General features: G+C 36.9%; 1 protein-coding gene across 1 annotated transcript in view; it reads left to right on the forward strand.

Annotated features, from left to right (window-relative positions):
- The first annotated feature begins 2,142 nt into the window (after nucleotides 1-2,142).
- LOC103255260 (glutamate receptor ionotropic, kainate 1) overlaps nucleotides 2,143-19,238 on the forward strand; it is a 58,931-nt gene continuing 41,835 nt past the window's right edge. Inside the window, exons 1-6 of the mRNA XM_021710050.1 lie at nucleotides 2,143-2,151; nucleotides 5,251-5,358; nucleotides 7,600-7,644; nucleotides 12,624-12,737; nucleotides 14,497-14,700; nucleotides 15,374-15,597. Of these exons, the coding sequence (XP_021565725.1) occupies nucleotides 2,143-2,151; nucleotides 5,251-5,358; nucleotides 7,600-7,644; nucleotides 12,624-12,737; nucleotides 14,497-14,700; nucleotides 15,374-15,597 (704 nt within the window). The remainder of the gene's footprint in view (nucleotides 2,152-5,250; nucleotides 5,359-7,599; nucleotides 7,645-12,623; nucleotides 12,738-14,496; nucleotides 14,701-15,373; nucleotides 15,598-19,238) is intronic.

Here is a 19,238-nt window from a genome sequence, read left to right on the forward strand (position 1 = left end):
CTAACCAATCCCTTTGCTGCATGTAATCTTGACCTTCTTCAAGTCATTATCCCCAATTCTACTGAAGTGATCTCCTATAATGTACTTCTGACCATGACATCCTTTGCTTAAAACACTCCCATGACTTCTGAATGTCTACAGAGCAATGTCCAAACAAACTAGCATGATTATAGTTCTTTATAAACAAGTACCTACCTTCTTAGGTTCATTTCTCATTATCTCTTACCTTGCATTATTAACACATGGCAAACTTATAGTTCATTTTTCTTTCAATTTCATGCTTTTACCCAGGCAATGGATCTTTGCTTGACGAACTTCTTACCCTTTGTGAGCTCAAGCATTCTTGGTCTCAGGATTATTTTTTGCTTTAGATTATATTTATTACTTTATAATATTGTATTTATTTTTTATTTTAGATTCAGAAGTACATGTGCAGGTTTGTTACATGGGTATAGTATGGGTTGAAGGGGTTTAGGCTTCTATTGAACTTGTCATTCAAATAGTGAGCATGGTACCAAATAGGTAGTTTTCCACCCTCACCCTGCTCCCTTTGTGCCCTCTCTAGGACTCCCTAGTGTCTGGTTGGTCTCATCTTTATGTCTAAGTGTACCCAATGTTTAGCTACCACTTACAAGTGAGAACACGTGGTATTTGATTTTCAGTTTTAGTGTTAATTTGTTTAAATAATGGCCTCCAGCTGCATTGATGTTGCTGCAAAGGATAGCATTTTGTTCTTTTTTATGGTGGCATAGTAGTCCATGGTGTATATGTACCACATTTTTTTCATCCAATCCATTGTTGATGGGCACCTAGGTTGAGTCAATGGTTTTGCTATTGTGAGTAGTGCTGAAATAAACATATGAATGTGGGTGTCTCCTTGATAAAATGATTATGTTCCTTTGGGCATATATCCAGTAGTAGGATTGCTGGGTCAAAAGGTAAATCTATTTTTGGTTTTTTGAGAAATCTCCAAATTGCTTTCCACAGGGGCTGAAATAGTTTACATTCCCACCAACATTGTATGAGTATTCCCTTTTCTCTGCAACCTCACCAACATCTGTTGTTTTTGATTTATTAATAGAAAATCATTCTGACTGGTGTGAAATGATAACTCATTGTAGTTTCGATCTGCATTTATCTGATGAGTAACAATGTTGAGCATTTTTTCGTATGTTTATTGACCTTTTTTATGTCTTCTTTTGAGAATGTTCACATCCTTTGTTCACTTTTTAATGGAGTTATTTTTTTTTCCTTGTCAATTCATTTAAGTTCTTTATAGATTCTGGATATTAGTTCATTTGCTAAATGCATACTTTGCAAATACTTTCTCTTTTTCTGTATGTTGTCTATTTACTCTGTTGATAGAGCAGAAAAAAGTTCTTTTTAAATTAAGTCCCACTTGTCAATTTTTGTTTTTGCTGCATTTGCTTTTAAGGTCATAAATGTGTTACCTAGGCTGATGTTCAGAAGAGTGTTTTCTAGGTTTTCTTCTAGGATTTTTATAGTTTGAGGGCTTACAATTAAGTCTTTAGTCTGTCTTGAGTTAGTTTTTGTGCATGGTGAGAGGAAGGGGTCCAGCTTCATTCTTCTGCATACAGTTAGCCAGTTTTCCCAACACCATTTATTTAATAGGATGTCTTTTCCCCAGGAATCTCTTGATGACTCTTTCCCTGCAGATGGGATAGAAGTTTCTTCTCCATACTTCTTTTTTCAGTACTCTTCATAAATCTTTATCCTCACACTTACAGTGCTTTATTAAAATTCACTAATGTGTTTGTTTCTACTAAACTATAAGCTACTAGGTCCTGTGTTCTCTGCATGGTTTCTTGCACATAGAAGATGCTCAATAAATGAATATTTTCCAAATAAATCAATAGTTAAAAAATAAATGTACAGAACTCTGTAGTTTTTTCTCCCCAGCCAGATAGCAGTAAGTTTTACATTAAAACCTAAGTATGGAAATGGTATTTTATCCTTTCTGTAGCCCAGTTTGCAGATCATATGTGCTTAGCAAATGAATGTCAACTACATTAAGCTCCTCTATGGTATCTCCCCCATGGTTGTAGAATGCTCGAACTAAACCTCCTTTTTTACAACACCCTCATTTAATATATACTCCTCTGTGGTTTATAAAATAGCAAAATGACTCAGGTAAGATCACAAAATTTGATATTGGCTTAAAGATTAAACTTGATTTCCTGACGTCCAATCAAGGATATTTTTACCACTATTATATGAGATTGTGAGTTGAGAAACTGAAATTTAGTTCAAAGAAAGCAATAGAGAGACAATTGAAGAAAGACAGAAAAGGAAATATTAATGAAGTTTTGTTTCGGAACAAGAAAACATTTAAAGTGCCTAAAGGTTATGTCATTTTATTAGATAGCAAAGAAAATACAGTTTAGTAAGAGAATTAGATTTGGCTAATCCATTTGAGGACATAAGGAATTTCAAACTGAAAAGTGTAATGGTAAATAGTAATAAGTACAAAATCGCAAGTGAAAATGCAAGGCAATATTGGTCAGTGTGGTGTACAGGCTGGGAACCCTGTGCTTCAAAGAAGAACTGTGACTCTGGACCAAAATAGCACAATTATCCAAGCTTGAAGAATGGATAGGAGACAGAACGACTGAGTGGAGGATGCTGGGTGTGATGAACAGAAGCACAGAGACTAGAGAGTCCAGGCCAGTGGGTTGTTGGGGCTGTGCATAGGGGGCAGTGGTGAAAAGTTCTGGAGAGGTAGATGAGATAAAATTTTGAAAGATCTCTGTGTTATTCAAGGTTCTTTAGAGAAAGAGATCAACAGGATATATATACATATACACACACAGAGAGATCTAGTAATAAATTGGCTTACAAAATCACAAAGGCTGAGAAGTTCCACAGTCTGCCATCTACAAACTGGAGACCCAGAAAAGTTGGTGGTGTAAGTCCAGTCTGAGTCTGAAAGCCTGAGAACCAGAAACACCTATAAGGTCAATCCCAACTGAAGAACAGGAGAAGGCTGATGTTTCAGGCAGAGAGCAAATGCTGCTTCCTCTGCCTTTTTGTTATACTCAAGTTTTCAATGGGTTAGATGATGCACACTCAAAGTAGGAAGGGCCATCTGCCTTAACAGACCACTAATTCAAATCCTAATCTCTTCTGGAAGCACCTCAGAGATATACCCACAAATAATGTTTAACCAGATATCTGGGCAACCCGTAGCTGAGTCAAGTTGACACATAAAATTAACCATTACAGTCTCTAATGCAGGGTCAAGGTTTAGATTGATTTGTGGGTGACATGAATTCATGATGTAATCTGTGTGCTGGGAGATATTGCATGAATATAAAAATTTGAGCATCATTAATTTGATAGTGATTTGTAAAACGCAGGAGAGTGCAGACCAGTAAAGAGTATACATGTGAGTACTGATATGTGGAGGTAATAAAATCCAAAGTCTAGAGTAATGAAAGTAGGGAAAGAAGGAAAAGGTTATAAAAATAAGAAATGTTAAAAATTAAAATGCTTTCTATATCTCAAGACTTAAATGTCATTGAATCCTCACAAAAACTCTGCAGGAATCAAACATTGAAATCTGAGATAGCCCAGGTTCAGGTTAAGTAACTTGCCAGAAGTTACACTTCAGAGATTCAGACCCAGCCTATGGAAGACACACTTTTTCCCCTGCATTGCTCTGCTTCTTAGCCAAATGGGTAAATGAATTCCACAGATGTATGTGGTGCAAACAACTGCAAATAAGAAGGGGGACTCCCCCCAAAAAAGCAGAATTATCTTTTGAAGGGCAGACTCCCTGTAGTACAGGTTTCCCCCGCTAGGTAAGTGTTATAGGAACCCATTCACATTCATGTACCAGCTGGTATTTTTGTAAGAGGCTGTGTTCGGCTTCAGTGAATTTTTCTTTTTTGGAAATTCTGTCGATGCATTTGCCCATTTCATGATGGGTGATTTGTGAACATACCTGCCCATACTGCACTGAGTGTTCAGTTTTTGACAAAAAACATGGCATGACTCTGTGCCCCACCCTCCCTATTTACCTGATCTCTTCCCCGAGCAACTTTTTTTTCTTCAGTTTCTCTGGATGCAAAAAGTCCTCAAAAGGAAATACTTTGCCGATGTGGGAGAAGTGAAACAAAAAACAGCAGAAGCACTAAAAGGTATCAAAATTGATACATTCAAAAACCATTTTGAGCCATGGAAAAAGTGCCTCGATGGGTGTATTGCATTGAACAGAGAGTACTTTGAAGGAGACTGAAGTTTAAATGTGTAAGAATAGCCAGGTGTGGTGGCTGATGCCTGTAATCCCAGCACTTTGAGAGGCAGGAGCAAGAGTATACCTGAGTCCAGGGATTTGAGACCAGCCTGGGCAACTTGGTGAGACCTCGTCTCTATGATAAATCAAAAAATAAGCCAGGCATGGTGGCATGCACCTGTAGTTTCAGTTACTTGGAAGATTGAAACAGAAAGATCACCTAAGTCCAGCAGGTCAAGGCTGCAGTGGCCGTGAACATGCCACTGCACTCCAGCCTGGGTGACAGAGTGAAATTCCAACTCAAACAACAAAAACAAAAACAAACAAACAAACAAACAAAGAATGTTGTCTTCCTTAAAGCCTGCCGAGAGAGCATGTCCCTGCCAACATTTTGATTTTGGTCAGTGATTCTGATTTTGGACTTCTGGCCTTCAGAATTGTGAAAGAATAAATTTATATTATTTTAAGCCAACAAGTCTGATCATTTGCTACAGCAGCCATAGGAAGCTACAATGCCCAAATGACATTAGAAAGCTTATGTCATCAACACCCTGAAAACCCCATAATGTATCATTGGACTATATACTGTTCACAGAGAAAGAAAAGAAGGGGCATATTTGACTTCAGCAATACCTTGAAGGGAATTTGGATTAACCTTGAAAAACAGACAGAGTATGATGACTTCCCAGACTCTGTTTACTCCACATATAGACTATTTTACAGTAATTCTTTCCATACTTTCCACTTATTAATAGGTTGCCACTATTACAGGTTCGACTGGTGTTAAGATGTTAGAACTGACAAAACAAATGAGCACTAATAAAATGCAAAACTATTCTGCTATTGAGTCATTGAACCAATGCAATGGTTTATAGCAGCGTGATGAAACTGAATAATTGGATACTGTGATGAATTTGAGGTATTACCATTTTGATGGCTTTAGGATTATGATAAGTGTTAAACAGTAACAACGCCACATTCCTTTTTGTCCGCAGGCTCGGTGGGATGGCTTGACAGGGCGTATCACCTTCAATAAAACCAACGGCTTGAGGAAGGATTTTGATCTGGACATTATTAGTCTCAAAGAGGAAGGAACTGAAAAGGTAACCTCCTCGATGACAAATAAATAAATAAACATTGCTCAAGCATTTTTGCTAAAATGCACAGACAAGTGGAATGATGGAGTGATTCTTTCAGCATGTTCATTTACATCTAGTTTTTTAATTCTCTTTCCCTCATCTGCAGATAGATGTCGACGTGCTAGACTCTCAAATTGCATGTGTTATTAATAGCAATGCTAACTAATGTTTACATAGTGCCTGGTTTATATAGCAAGTGTGCATAAATTATTACATATATAACCCTATGTTTGGGAGTCATAGGCCCATTTCTCAAAGGTTTTAAGAAATTGAGTTGAGTCTTGGAAAGGAAGAAGCTGTCAAGGGTTTATCTATGGAATGACATTCAAGAGTTATTTGGAAATTAATTTTAATCATACATTGCTTTCCATGTTGAGATTCGTGACAGAGGGATAGAATAAAGTAGGATAGAAGAGGCTTACTGAAACAAATTAACTGTCTTTTCTTAATTTTAGGACAAATGCCAAAAAAATGTATTTGAATGTTGGTTCTCATTTTAGAATTATTTTTGTTGTAATTCTCAGTCTTTCAAAGTTAAAGTTCTATTGTTACTATTTAGAGTAACACAAATGTAAACTATTCATTTAAATAATAATGTCAAAAGAATTTGGCTTTTATTATAATGTTAGTATTCATGACTATAAATTGGAATTAACACTTATAATGTGAAGAATTTGCCCTTTGGAACATTAATGAAGAAAAAAATGAAACCACCAAAACCATCACCTAAACATAAAAACTCTATAATCCAACATTTTTTCCACTGTAGTAAACAAGAGGGTGTGCTTAATGTAAACAAGTGGCTTTGGAAACATTCAATTGTTTACTTAATTAGAATTAGTTGGGTTGATTTTTTAAATGAGGTAAGGTTTTGATTTCTGTTTTGTTGCTTTTGTTAACTGGGACACATTTCTTTTTGCAGGTACTAACTATCCACACACCCCCAAAAATATTAATTGAGACAAAGCTCAGTTAGATGGAATGGAATAGAAGGTGACTACTGGTGTGAAATGTTTGAGGAGAATAATTACTTTGAGCTTTGAGAGTACACATTATACACGTGCTTCCCCCACCCCCATCTCTGGCTTCTTCTTCACTCTGATTTGCCCTCCGGTTGGTCTAAGATGCTCAGATGCTCAGACAGAGCACAAGGCACCCACCCAGCCTCCACAATGGAATCTGGGATTTGGGCTAGAGAGAACAAAAGAAAAGGATACTTGTTATGGTCTAAAAGCCTATAATTTGTTTTTAAAGAAAATGTCTGCTTCTCAAAGCATGCGTCTTTCTCCCCCCTCCTCTTTCCCTAATGTTATAACATTGAGAGGAGCAGAAAAGCTGTTAAGGAAACATCTTTTTGGCTCAAATGAATGATGAAATATATGGAGCTATTGTTATGCTTTCATAGCTATTTATACACTGCATTATTATGCACACTCTACTGGTGTTTTTCCATCAAAGGCAAAATCGAATTAGATGAAAGTGTTTTCTGTTTGTTTCTTCTCTCTTCATTGTTTGCAGTAACTTTTCTTTCTTCAGGTGACTTGGGCTCAGTTCCTGAGAAGGCTGATTGGCCTTAAGGCAATGCGGGAAGCCAACCCATCTCTTTCAGGAGCCAAGGGAGAAAATGCCCAATCTTTTCTTGTCAGCCTCTCTTGGGGTCAACAGGGAAAGTTGTCAGAAAAAGCCCATTTCTCACTTTCCCTCAAGTTTCTACTCAAGATTCTACTATCTAAAAGTCCAGAATCAAAGAATAAGTCTTCAAGCATACTTCTTTTGCTAAGGAATAATGTGTGTGTATGTAAGTGTGCACACGTATGTGGATTGATTGGTTGGTTAGTTGGTTGATGGATTTTATTTACAAATGACTTTAACAGGTCTTTTTAAGAAATGATGAAGATTTGTCAATGCTGCAGCTTATCTGGATACATTCAAATGCACTTTAAGTCATTTTTTTTTTTTTTGGTGTAGGAAAAGAAAAGTAAAAATTAAGTCTTATGACCAAATAACTTCTGTGAGACCTAAGTCTTGATTCATCCTTTCACTGTACCTATTATCAGCCTTTATGCTGAATTAAGATGCAAACTTCCAGACAATGGGTGGGCAATGTGACACTCTTAGCAGTCACATACCACGATATCCTTTGAGTTCCATGCTCCATTTTAATTAAGTGCTATTTTTATTTTATTTTTCCCTCTGAAAACCAAGGCTGCTGGCGAAGTGTCTAAACACTTGTATAAAGTGTGGAAGAAGGTTTGTACTCTGATGACAACTGCAGGAAACCTGGGGGTGGAGTGGGAAATGTCACTGCAAAAGCCTGCATCCTTCCAATTTTTGCCAGACCAGTAGCTCTCCAATTGCAGTTTAGAGGTGATAGTCTACGTAAAGAGAGAGCAGGAGTGATTGAATATGTTCTCTCTCAACAACATTACCCGTGAATTGAAAACAGGCTTGCGATGAATTAAATAGTGATGGATTAAATACTTCCCCTTAGATTATTTTTGTTTTTCCCATGCAGGATCAGTCCCTGTTAGGATTGAAAGCAAGTAACTGCAACAGAAGGAGACATTGACCCATTTATATTTTTCTCAAATCACTAAATATTTTCCCTGAGGGGTATGAAAACAACAATAGATTTGATCCATTAGACGAGTCAGATAGGCTACAGCCTCAGAAGACTAAGACACCTCCTTCAATGTCACCACCACAAAATATGAGCCATTTTCAGAAAATTCTTTTTTTTATGAGCTATCTTTATTTTGCACAGTATCTTCATCAGAGCATACTGTCTTGCAATTTGTTTTAGAACCACAGTTTCCAGAGGACAAAAACATTAGAGACCTTGGAAGGGAAATGAGATTATTTTGTAAATTATAACAACCACTATTTTATAGTTTGTTCTACAATACCATGTTGTCAATGAACATGCATAGATTTATATAAGCAAATGCTAGACATTAAAAACATTTGGAACAGGAAAATGTCCCAATGACAGCAAACACTGTCTTCCATCCTTTCCTTCCTCCTTTCGTCCTCCACACTGCCTCCCCCACCCCAAACTACTTGCCAAAAAAAACCCTGTGAATTGTTGGACCTTAAATCACTTCAGGTTGTTCAACTTGAACAGTTTTGCCAGGATTACTTTCATCTTTCAAATTATCAGCTAAGTCAGAGAAAGTATACAGTTTCTCCCTGTAGCCAAAAAGCTTGTCTCCATTTGGTAGTACTCAGTAGACAACCTCAAAAATTTCCTCTTCTTAAGTTTTAAAAACACAGGTTTAAGAATCTTGATTTAATCTTCAGTGAACTATAGTGAACTAAAGCACATAGAAGGTGATCCGGTTTCCTCACTGCTAGTAAATAGGCGAACCTAACTGGCACCCAGAAAGAAACCTATTACATTAATCCAGCCTGAAACTCCAGGCACTTTGAATTAATTCAATATGAATACCCCAGGGAATGGAATCCAAGCTCTAAAATTATATGCAGGGAGGGGGAATACCCTTTATTTATCACTAAACTGTAACATCCACATCCATTTCCCAGAGATGTAACTTTCTGGCCTTGATGCTCCATGTCTTCATGTCTCTTTCTTTCTTATGATCTGTCATTGCCCACATTGTAGCTGTATATGCCATGGCATGGTGTGCTGTTTCGTGTAATGACTACTCATCAATAATTCATAGTAACCTAAGTTCTAGCACAGGGGACCCATTCAGATCCAACAGACACATTATACTTTCCCCAAGAAGACTCTGTCTTAAAAGGAGAATCACCTTCATCACACCTAAACTCCAAAAGGTCATCTTGGCACTCTGACCTTTTTTTTAGAACAGACTAGTTCACCTGAAATTCTTTCCAAATGAGGGAAGTAGCAATCTTTACAACACCCCACATTAAAATGTGTTATTAATAACAAGGCTCATGATACAAGAAACAGATACACCTTTATTTTTTTCCTCTAGATACTTGATTATTTCACTCAGCAATTTTTGATTTTGAGTTTATGTGAATCACTCCCTAGATTTGGAAGACAGATACTAGTCACTCTCTGAATACCCTTTTGTTGCATCCTTTTTAAAAATGTTTGCTTAATGTCATTTGGGCACTCATTTTCAAATGTTCCCCTCAGTTGTCCTAGATAACAAATGGCTGTTCCCTCATGTCAGCTAACACAGTGAAAGAAGTCAGGGCCGGGCAATTTAGCTTTTGAGTGTTCCTCCTCACGAATAATTGATCCATCCTCCACTACTTCTCACTGGTAAATTACTTGCTGTCTGCTCTCACCATACAGCTTGAAAATGAGAAACTGCTTCCTGGAGGCACTCCTCCAACTTCATAGAACAGGACTGAAATGCCAAATGTCCAGGCATCTAGTTAACTGTACCTCTGCCCCCAGCACACATGAATCATGAGGTCTGACTTCTTCAGAGGGAGACATTTGCTGACAACATATTCATTTACTTCAATTAACAGGTAAAGTCATTTAACTACTTAGGTGTAAAAGACGTGCGCACGTGCACACACACACACACACACACACAAAACACTTATACTTTGTTGATTACACTTTTGGAAACAGAAGGCTGAGGTCATTCAAATTGCACATGTATGCGATCCACTTCCTGGGAGCAGCCTGACTTTTACTATTTAATACTCTTCTCATATACATTGAAAGGATCTTCTGTTATACAGAGAGTAGGAAGAAAAGTAGTCACCCTTTTCTTATTTTAAGGAGGAAAGCTCAAACTGAATGGAACTCAGGACTTAGTTGATTGATCGTTGCAGCAATAATCTCTTCAGTACTTTTAGCAGGGAGGGTGAAAGAAGTAAAAACCAGATATCAAGCTGTGAGGTGTATTTGCCTACAAGTTCAAATTTTATTTTAGAAGAGAATGCTATTCTGAGGCCATACAACATTGACGTGTTTCAAATATGTATAGCACCTTTAAACATAAACACATTTGACAGTAATAGAAATAAGAGTTAAGGAGGACACATTCTATTATATAATTAATTGGCTAACAGCTGTTATTTTCTCTACCCTTCAATACTTACATAACTAAAAATTAGATTCCATTTTCCTCAGTCAAGGTAATTAGAAGTACAGTCAGGACCCAATTTACACACAATTGTCAAAGTGTTAGAAGTCAATTGTTCATAACCTAAAGCTTAGCTTTGGGTGAAAATCAATAGACACGTGACTTACGTTTTTTTAAAAGCAATAGGTTGTTTGCCTCAAAATAATGAAAGAGGGGGTGGAAGTTGAGAAGAAAGAGAATAAAATGCTATCCCCGGCTTAAGACCAGTCAAAGAAAACTTCAACCAAAGATTCTTCAAGCAATAGACATATAATGTGCATTCTAGGTGATAATCATCACGCTAGATCCTGGAAATACCTAACTTTTTAAGGGTGCCAGCCCACGATTCAGTAGATACCTCTTTTCAGGCAAAAGCACAATACTTTCAAATACAAAAACTAACCCATACACCTTCATTTACCCCAATAAAAAGATCTGTCTATTTTTCCAATCAACTGATCCTAATTAAGTGCAGGAAGAAAAAAGTGAAATTGAAATGGTTTACACTAATGTGTGAGTGTGTAATAGTCCTTGAAACTTTCTCAAAGCATTTGTCTCTAAAAAGGATACTTGTCAAGCTAAATTAATTTTCAGCTGCTAAATTTAGGAAGTGAATCAAAGTAAAAAAATAGGAAAGCAAAGAATGATGACATCCAGCGTTTCCACATCTTTCCATTGGGCGAATATATTTAAGGGTCAAGCATAAATCCACTCTGTACAACTCAGAGTAGGTCCAAGTGTTAGTGTTTCTAAATTTCCCTTGTTTTTCATATTTCTTGGACTTTATCAGCTTCTGGATTTAAAAAATTACTACTAATTCCAAAATCTTTCACAAAAGGGCAAGTTTGAATAAATTACTGAGGCATTCATTTGAATTTTTTTATAATTAACACATGCAACTCTTAACACACTGACACTTTCACATACATCATCTCATTTGATCTTCTCATTAGCCCTATAAAATACTTCATAGTTAGAGAACCAAAGCTCAGAAAGAGTAGCATCTTGTCCACGGGCACACAACAACCAGGTCTACTTGGCTCTGAAACACACTTGCCTGCTACTGTGTGAGGTTGTCAGTAAATGCCTCACTCAATTCTCAAAGACAAATAACTCAATTCCCAAAGACTCTTTTCCTGGGTCCCCTACCTCCCAGAGCCTAAATGAATCAATATACTTCTACAGGGCCTAGTAACCTGGGAGTAACTTGGCCACTGGAAAAAATTGGGGGTCATTATTTTTTAAAAGAGTAATGGACGTCACTGAATGCCAACTACCATCGTTAGTTCTGCAATAGAAAGATCAAAGGTAATAAAAGGGAAAACACTCACTGAAGGAGTTCATGATCAAGTGGACAGACAAGAGAGGTGTAACAGGTAACAATACCAAGAGATGCTAGGTACTACCACAAAGGTATGAATGGAGTCCTGCTAGAGCCAACAAGAGGCACTCCTGCTTGGCATTGGTGCCTCAGTGAAGACAGGCTCAGAACTTAGCCTACTTATCACCCATATGTTTTCTCCCATTTATTTTGTTCTTGTTTTGATGCTCGGTCTCTCCACCATCCACCCACCTCCTTTCATTCCATTATTCATACATTTTAAAGAAACTGATGATACCTCTTTGGCAGCATAAGGATCATATCAGTAGAATGTAAGCTTCACAGGAGCAGAAAATCGCATCTGTTCTATTCATTGCTGTGTTCTCAATGCCTAGAACAGTGCCTGGCACATAAGTAAGCTCTCAACATGTATATATTGGAAGAAAAATCTGAAATTCATTTAAAAATTCTTAGATGTAACTGTACCCCACAATATCATAATAAAAAATATCGATTATAAAAATTAAAAAATTAAAAATTTTTAAAAAAGAATTCTTAGATGTTTTTAATTTAAAAAGAGCAATAATCTTAATAAATTAAAAACAAAAATACCTCCTCCTACCCTTGCCCCTGCAGCATAGATTTCTTCTATTTCATCTACACGTGCATTCCTTCATGGTTTCACTTCCCATTTAGTAGCTTCTTCTGTGATTTCCTGGTGTCGCAAACTGTGAGCTGTTATGTCCATTCCTGGTGCAGAAGGGGCCTCACTTTAATGTAAATACTGTCACTGATAGCCCGCAGCCTCTGATGTACTGTGTTCTGTATAGATTGGGATTTGGAATTCCAACAGTGGGCTTAACATGACGGACGGCAACAAAGACAGGTCCAACAATATCACCGACTCACTGGCCAACCGGACACTCATTGTCACCACCATTCTGGTAAGTTGACTTCGTGGAATTCAGGGAGTCTTATCTAGACTCCTGTCCTAGACTTTATCGAATTCCTCAAGTATCTTTTTCATGCCGACAATAATTCTGTCTGCTAATGTCCGTTTTTAACTGGGACACTAAAATAGCATGTTTGTACATACGTATAATGGGATTGAATTACAAGTTTTTCAAATTGTTCTGAAGATTCCCTCCCTTGCAGTCCGTTCCTACTCCATTTCCACTCCCAGTTGGTCTTCCTTGCTCTCTGACTGCTGGCTGCTTTCAGTCATGAGGCAACTCTGGCAAGAGACCAGGGAAATGTGGGAAGAGAGGTAAAAGAAGCTCTTCCCCTGTCCCCTCTCAGTGGCTACTAGTGGTTTTGTCAGAACCTCTGACCTTCCATACCATAGCTCCTGTACTGTCAATGACACAGATTCTAGGATCCAACTGCTCTGCGCTCCAGCAGTGCTCTTTCCTCCCTCTTTGCTCAGCCCTGTTTGGGACAGCCTTTCTGACGAGGTTGTTCCCTGAGTTCTACGTCCTGCCCTGAAGTCTTTCCACCACCACCTTTGGTTCCCTTTGCTCTTCTCACAACTCTGTAAATAGCCCTTTATTAACTGTTCTTCAAAAGTCCTGTCTCCTGTTGGAGCCTGGGTCATACTCCCATCCAGCCACTAGACACCTGCCAGTTGTTCGATCTTCCTTTTTCCTTTCTCAAGGGAGTTGAGCAGGAGTAGCTCTCTCTAAAATCTTTGCTTGCAGACATCCCTGCCTTACGTCAGTCCATCATGTCAGATCAATTTATTTGTAGAACTGTTAACTTGTGAGAATTGTTCATCCAAAGTAAAAACTGTTTTGCTCTTCTGGTCACTACTTTCTCTGCAACTGTCTTATTGAAATAAAGGGTCTTCTATTGGATTTACTTGACCCAACTATCAGTTTATTTGAGGATAAGCCTACACATAGACAACATGCCAGCAGTATAACAACTATTATAATTTTATAAAGCAAAATACACTTTCATTTAGTTGAATGAGAATTAAAAAGGTTATAGATGCAGGGTAGTAAGAAAATGTCTGTTACTCATAGGATAGGAGATTGATCCTGTAAGCATATAAGCAAAGAATGATAAGATGTGAGATTTGAGGTGTTTTCAAGTATGAAAATGGTATTGATGGCAAAAGAAGACGTAAAAATGGTCTTTGAAACTGACTACACTGAAGAAACCAAACAAAATAGATAGTAAGTGAATAATGAAATGTAGATGAAATTTAGATGAGGAAACGAGAGCAGTCAGTAGATATGAAGGTTGAGGAAGGAGCAGAAATATTTGGTGATTTAGACTTCTCTTTTGCAAGTAGGTGAGGCTCTTAGATAAAAAGCCAGGAAAGAGGACATCATACAAAAAAAAACTTGGACGTGGGCACAGCGGAAGACCAGGTATCTGGGCCCCCATTGCCCTCTGCGCTTTTCCTCCTCTCAGATCCAAAGTTCAAATGCGACTGGATGTCTAGTACACCATTCACTCACAGTCCCACCCTCAGCAGGGGAAAAAATGCTCCCATGCAAAGAAGCAGGAGAGAAAGAAAAAATAATTTATGAAGTGTTCTGTATTTGTTGAGGTCATAGGCAGGAAGGTGAGTGACTGACTGCAGGACTCTCAATTCTTCAAAATCATTTTCAAATATTTTGCATCTCCAGGTTACTGATGAAGTGAATTCTTCTTTTCATTATAACAGGGTTTTCATATTTGGTTTGTTTCATTTAGGAAGAGCCCTATGTGATGTACAAGAAATCTGATAAGACCCTATATGGAAATGACAGATTTGAAGGGTATTGTCTGGATCTGTTGAAAGAATTGTCAAACATCCTAGGTTTCATTTACGATGTTAAACTAGTCCCTGATGGCAAATATGGAGCACAGAATGACAAAGGAGAATGGAACGGGATGGTTAAAGAACTCATAGATCACGTAAGTAAAACTACCTCTTATATCTCTGGAAAAAAATGCATAATAAGGAGAAGTAAAAAAAAGAGAGAGAAAACAAAATTGTGACAAAAGAAATATTTTTTAATCTTAAAAAATATGTTGTTTGGATTTTTTTTAAGTAGAAAACAACTTGAGAAATGGAGTTTGCTTACTTAGAAGGGCAAGTAAGGATAAAGATTGATGCTAAAAATTTATGGATCCATCCTTCATACTAAAGATAAACTTGAGTGATTCTTAAATTGAAAAGAATTCTAAAGTTTTCAGCTAAGAGCAAAATCTCATCTTGTCAACTGAAGATCAAGTTGCCCATTTTTTCTTGTGCTCACATCCCCTTTTTAAAGACATCCTGCTCCATTTTTTTCTTCATTTAAGTTCTAGAATGATGTAGTGTGTGTGTGTGTGTGTGTGTGTGTGCGTGTGTGTGTGTGTGTGTGTGTGTGTGTTTCATACTTTCTGGTTTATTTTTGCTGTTCAATACTATTTAATAAACATAGTTGTGTAAGCCAACTGTTTTTGTATTAAAGTAAATCATCACAGATGCTTTCTGTGTGAGAAATGGTTTGTGTTGAGCATTGGAATCAGTAGTACCTAGGAAAAGTGCAGACATTTGCAAAGAAACAAGGCTAAACTGACAATTTTGGACTTGCTTTTGCAGAGGGCAGACCTGGCAGTGGCTCCTCTTACCATCACCTATGTGCGGGAGAAAGTCATTGACTTCTCCAAGCCCTTCATGACCCTTGGCATCAGCATTCTCTACCGAAAACCCAATGGTACCAATCCAGGTGTCTTCTCCTTCCTCAACCCCCTGTCTCCAGATATTTGGATGTATGTGCTCTTAGCCTGCTTGGGAGTCAGTTGTGTACTCTTTGTGATCGCAAGGTAAGTTCGAGAACTACTATATGTTGTCGAGGTAGACAAAATTTAAGAACTTTAAAGTGCGCTTTTAGTTTTGTCTAATGTTCTATTATCTCAAGGTTTCTACATAAAAACTACTCTGTGAATTAATGTCTTCTAACTATTTATAAACTTACTTTTAAAAAAGAGTACGAAGATATGCTTTTATATTAGTTTAATTGTATCAGCATTTCAAGCAACATAAAATGGTCATTTCTCCATCTTCCCTGACTTACATTACAACAAAAACAATGCCTTAACTAATAAATCTAAAATGTTTCAATAGAAATAATAAAATGGTGTTAACTATTTGACCCTGAAATATTTGGATAAGCAAAACAGAAAAAAAAAAGTTAGCTAGGGGATTATCATAGTAAATAAAAAGCACAGGGATAAAAAGATTGTGAAATCTTCAGGAATAAAGAAAAATACTTTGAAAATCTATGAAATTTATTTTTTTAAACTTTAGAGTTAAAGAGAAATCTACAAACAACACTAAAAGAAAAGATTACTTACATATAGAGCCTGTAGGCATGAAATCCTTGTGCTGTCCATTAAGATGATTCCATTGAGGTTTTTTTTTAAGATTGAATTCTGTATTTAACCATTCTACTCTACACAGCTCTTCAAAGGATTTTTATACCTTTCAATAGATCATATTTTCTAAATACCTTTGATGGTGAATTTGAAACAGCTATCTTATCTTTCTGTTGACTTAAACATTTGCTATCCCTAGATAAGCCATGTAAAAAATAATAATTGCTTTTGTATGTCCCTACTTGCTTTCAATCTTTTTCACCTTTCAAAAAAACACAGTGAACTTTTTCCCTAATCAATTTTTGTTTTCCCTCCAGGAATTTCTAAGAGAAATATTTCTTCATGGTAGCTCTTTGTCATTGTCCACTGTCTGGTTTTGATTAATGCCAGGTAACTCTTTCCCTGGTATAATTATAAAGAAAGCTTGGAAAAAATAGTCCAAGCTGGAAAGATGTTAAAGATTCACAAGGCAGATATAATCAAACTGAATAAATGTGTGCTCTCACATGTGGGTCTTTATATATTCAATACGAAACAAAGGTTTTGAAAATCTCTACTCCTTATAGAGTGTACCATCATCAAATCCCAGATTTTACTATTTTAACTAGCTACCAAAGCTCTCTTTACATATGCTTTACTTCAAAAAATAAAATATTGACAATGTGTGTATGATACTATCCTTTCGTACTTTACTGCTCCAAATCAGTGGTTCTGAACTAGGAGAGATTTTGTCCCCCAAGGAACATTTGACAATGCCTGCAAACATCATCGTTCCTTGTAACAACTGGGGATGGAGAGTGCTACTGGTAGCAAATGGGTGGAGTCTAGGGATGCTGCTAAACACCTTACAGTGTGCAGGATGCCCCTCCTCACCCCTCACCCCAAACAAAGAATAATTATTCCAAAATGTTAACAGCACCAGGCAGCGATACTTTGCTTGAAACAATTAAAGAAAATACTGCTTTGGATATCAATTAAAAAAAAATAAATTGTTCACCTTTGGAGGTATCTTTCTCATTACTGGCACCTAAGTGAAATTAATATTGCCGTGGAGTAGTCATTGAATAAATGACAACCCTAAGGCGCAGTACTCTCTAACAGGCAATCTTGTGTTAATTTCTTATTGCACACCTTTACCCTGAGGCCCAAACCTGCTGGGTGAATAATTAGGGTTAGTGGAGCAATCCAAGCAGCACAGGCCAACAGAAAAGTGAGTTTCCATATTCCCCAGGTTGTGGTTCTGTCTAGGCAGCAATACAGCGATCGTCTTGCCTGGCTTACTCATCAGTAGGCCAGGCAAGACAATGTTGATAAACAAGTGTATTATTTACTATAATGACTTGGCCAAAGACAGTGAGAGAAAAAGTCATCATATCAGCAGCATCCAAAAGTTTTCAGAAGCATAAAGATGCTGAAAATATCCTTTTACATTTGACACCAGATGTGCCCTTAAATCATCTTATTTCTGTCATTAGAATACATCAGAATAGTGTAGTATTCAGAAGTTTTCCCCTTCTTATCTTGTTTATTCTTCCATAAACTCTTTGTGACCCAGACCTCGGTATTTTCTGACTTCACACACACTATTTCTATTAAGATAGCAGTACTCCTCCCTTCGATGCAATTCACTCAATATTCCTACTCACTGACAGTACCATTTATAAGCCAGTCCTTTCTTTTTTAACTTATCATCCTTGTCTTCCCTTCTACTGCCTTCTTGCTCTGGGTCTTGGTTCTGAAGTGGAAGTGCTGTGCATCAAATGCAACCTTGCAAATGGCATGGTGATAAAATATAGAAAATATAAAAATATAGAAAAGAACTCCCTGCAGTGCACAGGTGCACTGTCATGGAGACTGTACTCTCAACTACATTCAACTTCTACACTTAAATCCATCCTTACTTCTACGTCATAAAACTACTATATATATTTTTAAGGCAATTCCCAAACAAAATTCTAAAACAGATGTACCAATTCGTCTTTACTTCCCACCATCAAAGTTTGAGAGCATGAATTTAGTCTGTCTGTACTTATAAGCTAAGATGTAAAATGATTTTTGGTTACCATCTTAGTGGTTTGCATTCAAAATTAGTGAAGTAGAAATGAAAAACAGTTAATCTCATAATCATCTTTAGCTCTAGAGAGGCTTTTGAATCTATGTTGTGAAGTGTATTCTTTTATGTTCTTTTAAAGGAAAAAATAAAGCCTCATCGCTGCATGGAAGCGAATGCCTTCATTAAGTAGATGCTTAAAAATCATTTGCTGAGCTGAATTAAATTTATAAAGTTGTAGACATCAATGGCACAAACTAAGAAAAACAATATAAAAATTTTAATTACTATGACTTGTAACAAGTGTCTATGTCAGTTTGTGGTTGACTTTTTTTCTACTTTTTGAAAAATATCTAACCCTGAGGAATTATGTTCATAATAAACACATAATTTAAATAGACTAAATATCCAGATGAGATATCTGCTTACATTTTATGATTTATGCTTGTCTTCTTAAAAATGATCATTTTAAAGTTGGCATTTGGCAAGAAAAAGAAAAAGAAAAAGAAAAAAATCAAGGAAATTCTTGAAAGTAAATTCAAGGATTTCAATACAAACCTAACCATTATATGGCAAATTCAAACAGAGCATTCTCCTTTGAAGGATAAATATGTTTTCCTCTTCTCAATGCAGCATGGTATCTATTCTCATCCATAAAAGATAGTTCCTTAATTAGAAAACTACAGTATGAAGATTGTTTTATACCTTCCATTCAATTATAAACCTGGCATATATAAACATAAATCCAAAATGAACCTTCACATTTCAGCATAGGTCTACTCTTTCATATGCAAGTTTTGATACAGGTTGTAAGCACGTTTGTCCCTTTCTGTGTCTTTTTACTAAAGAACAGTATTGATTTCTTTTTTTTTTTTTTTTTTTTGAGTTGGAGTCTCACTCTGTCGCCCAGACTGGAGTGTAGTGGCCGCTCCCGGCCACCGCAGCCTTGACCTGCTGGGCTCCGGCGATCCTTCCGCTTCAGCCTTCCGAGTAGCCAGAATTACAGGCATGCGTTACCACGCCCGGCTGATTTTTTTAT

Source organism: Carlito syrichta, unplaced genomic scaffold, assembly GCF_000164805.1.
Source record: "Carlito syrichta isolate Samal-C Ts95f unplaced genomic scaffold, Tarsius_syrichta-2.0.1 Scaffold287973, whole genome shotgun sequence".
Taxonomy (NCBI): Eukaryota; Metazoa; Chordata; class Mammalia; order Primates; family Tarsiidae; genus Carlito; species Carlito syrichta.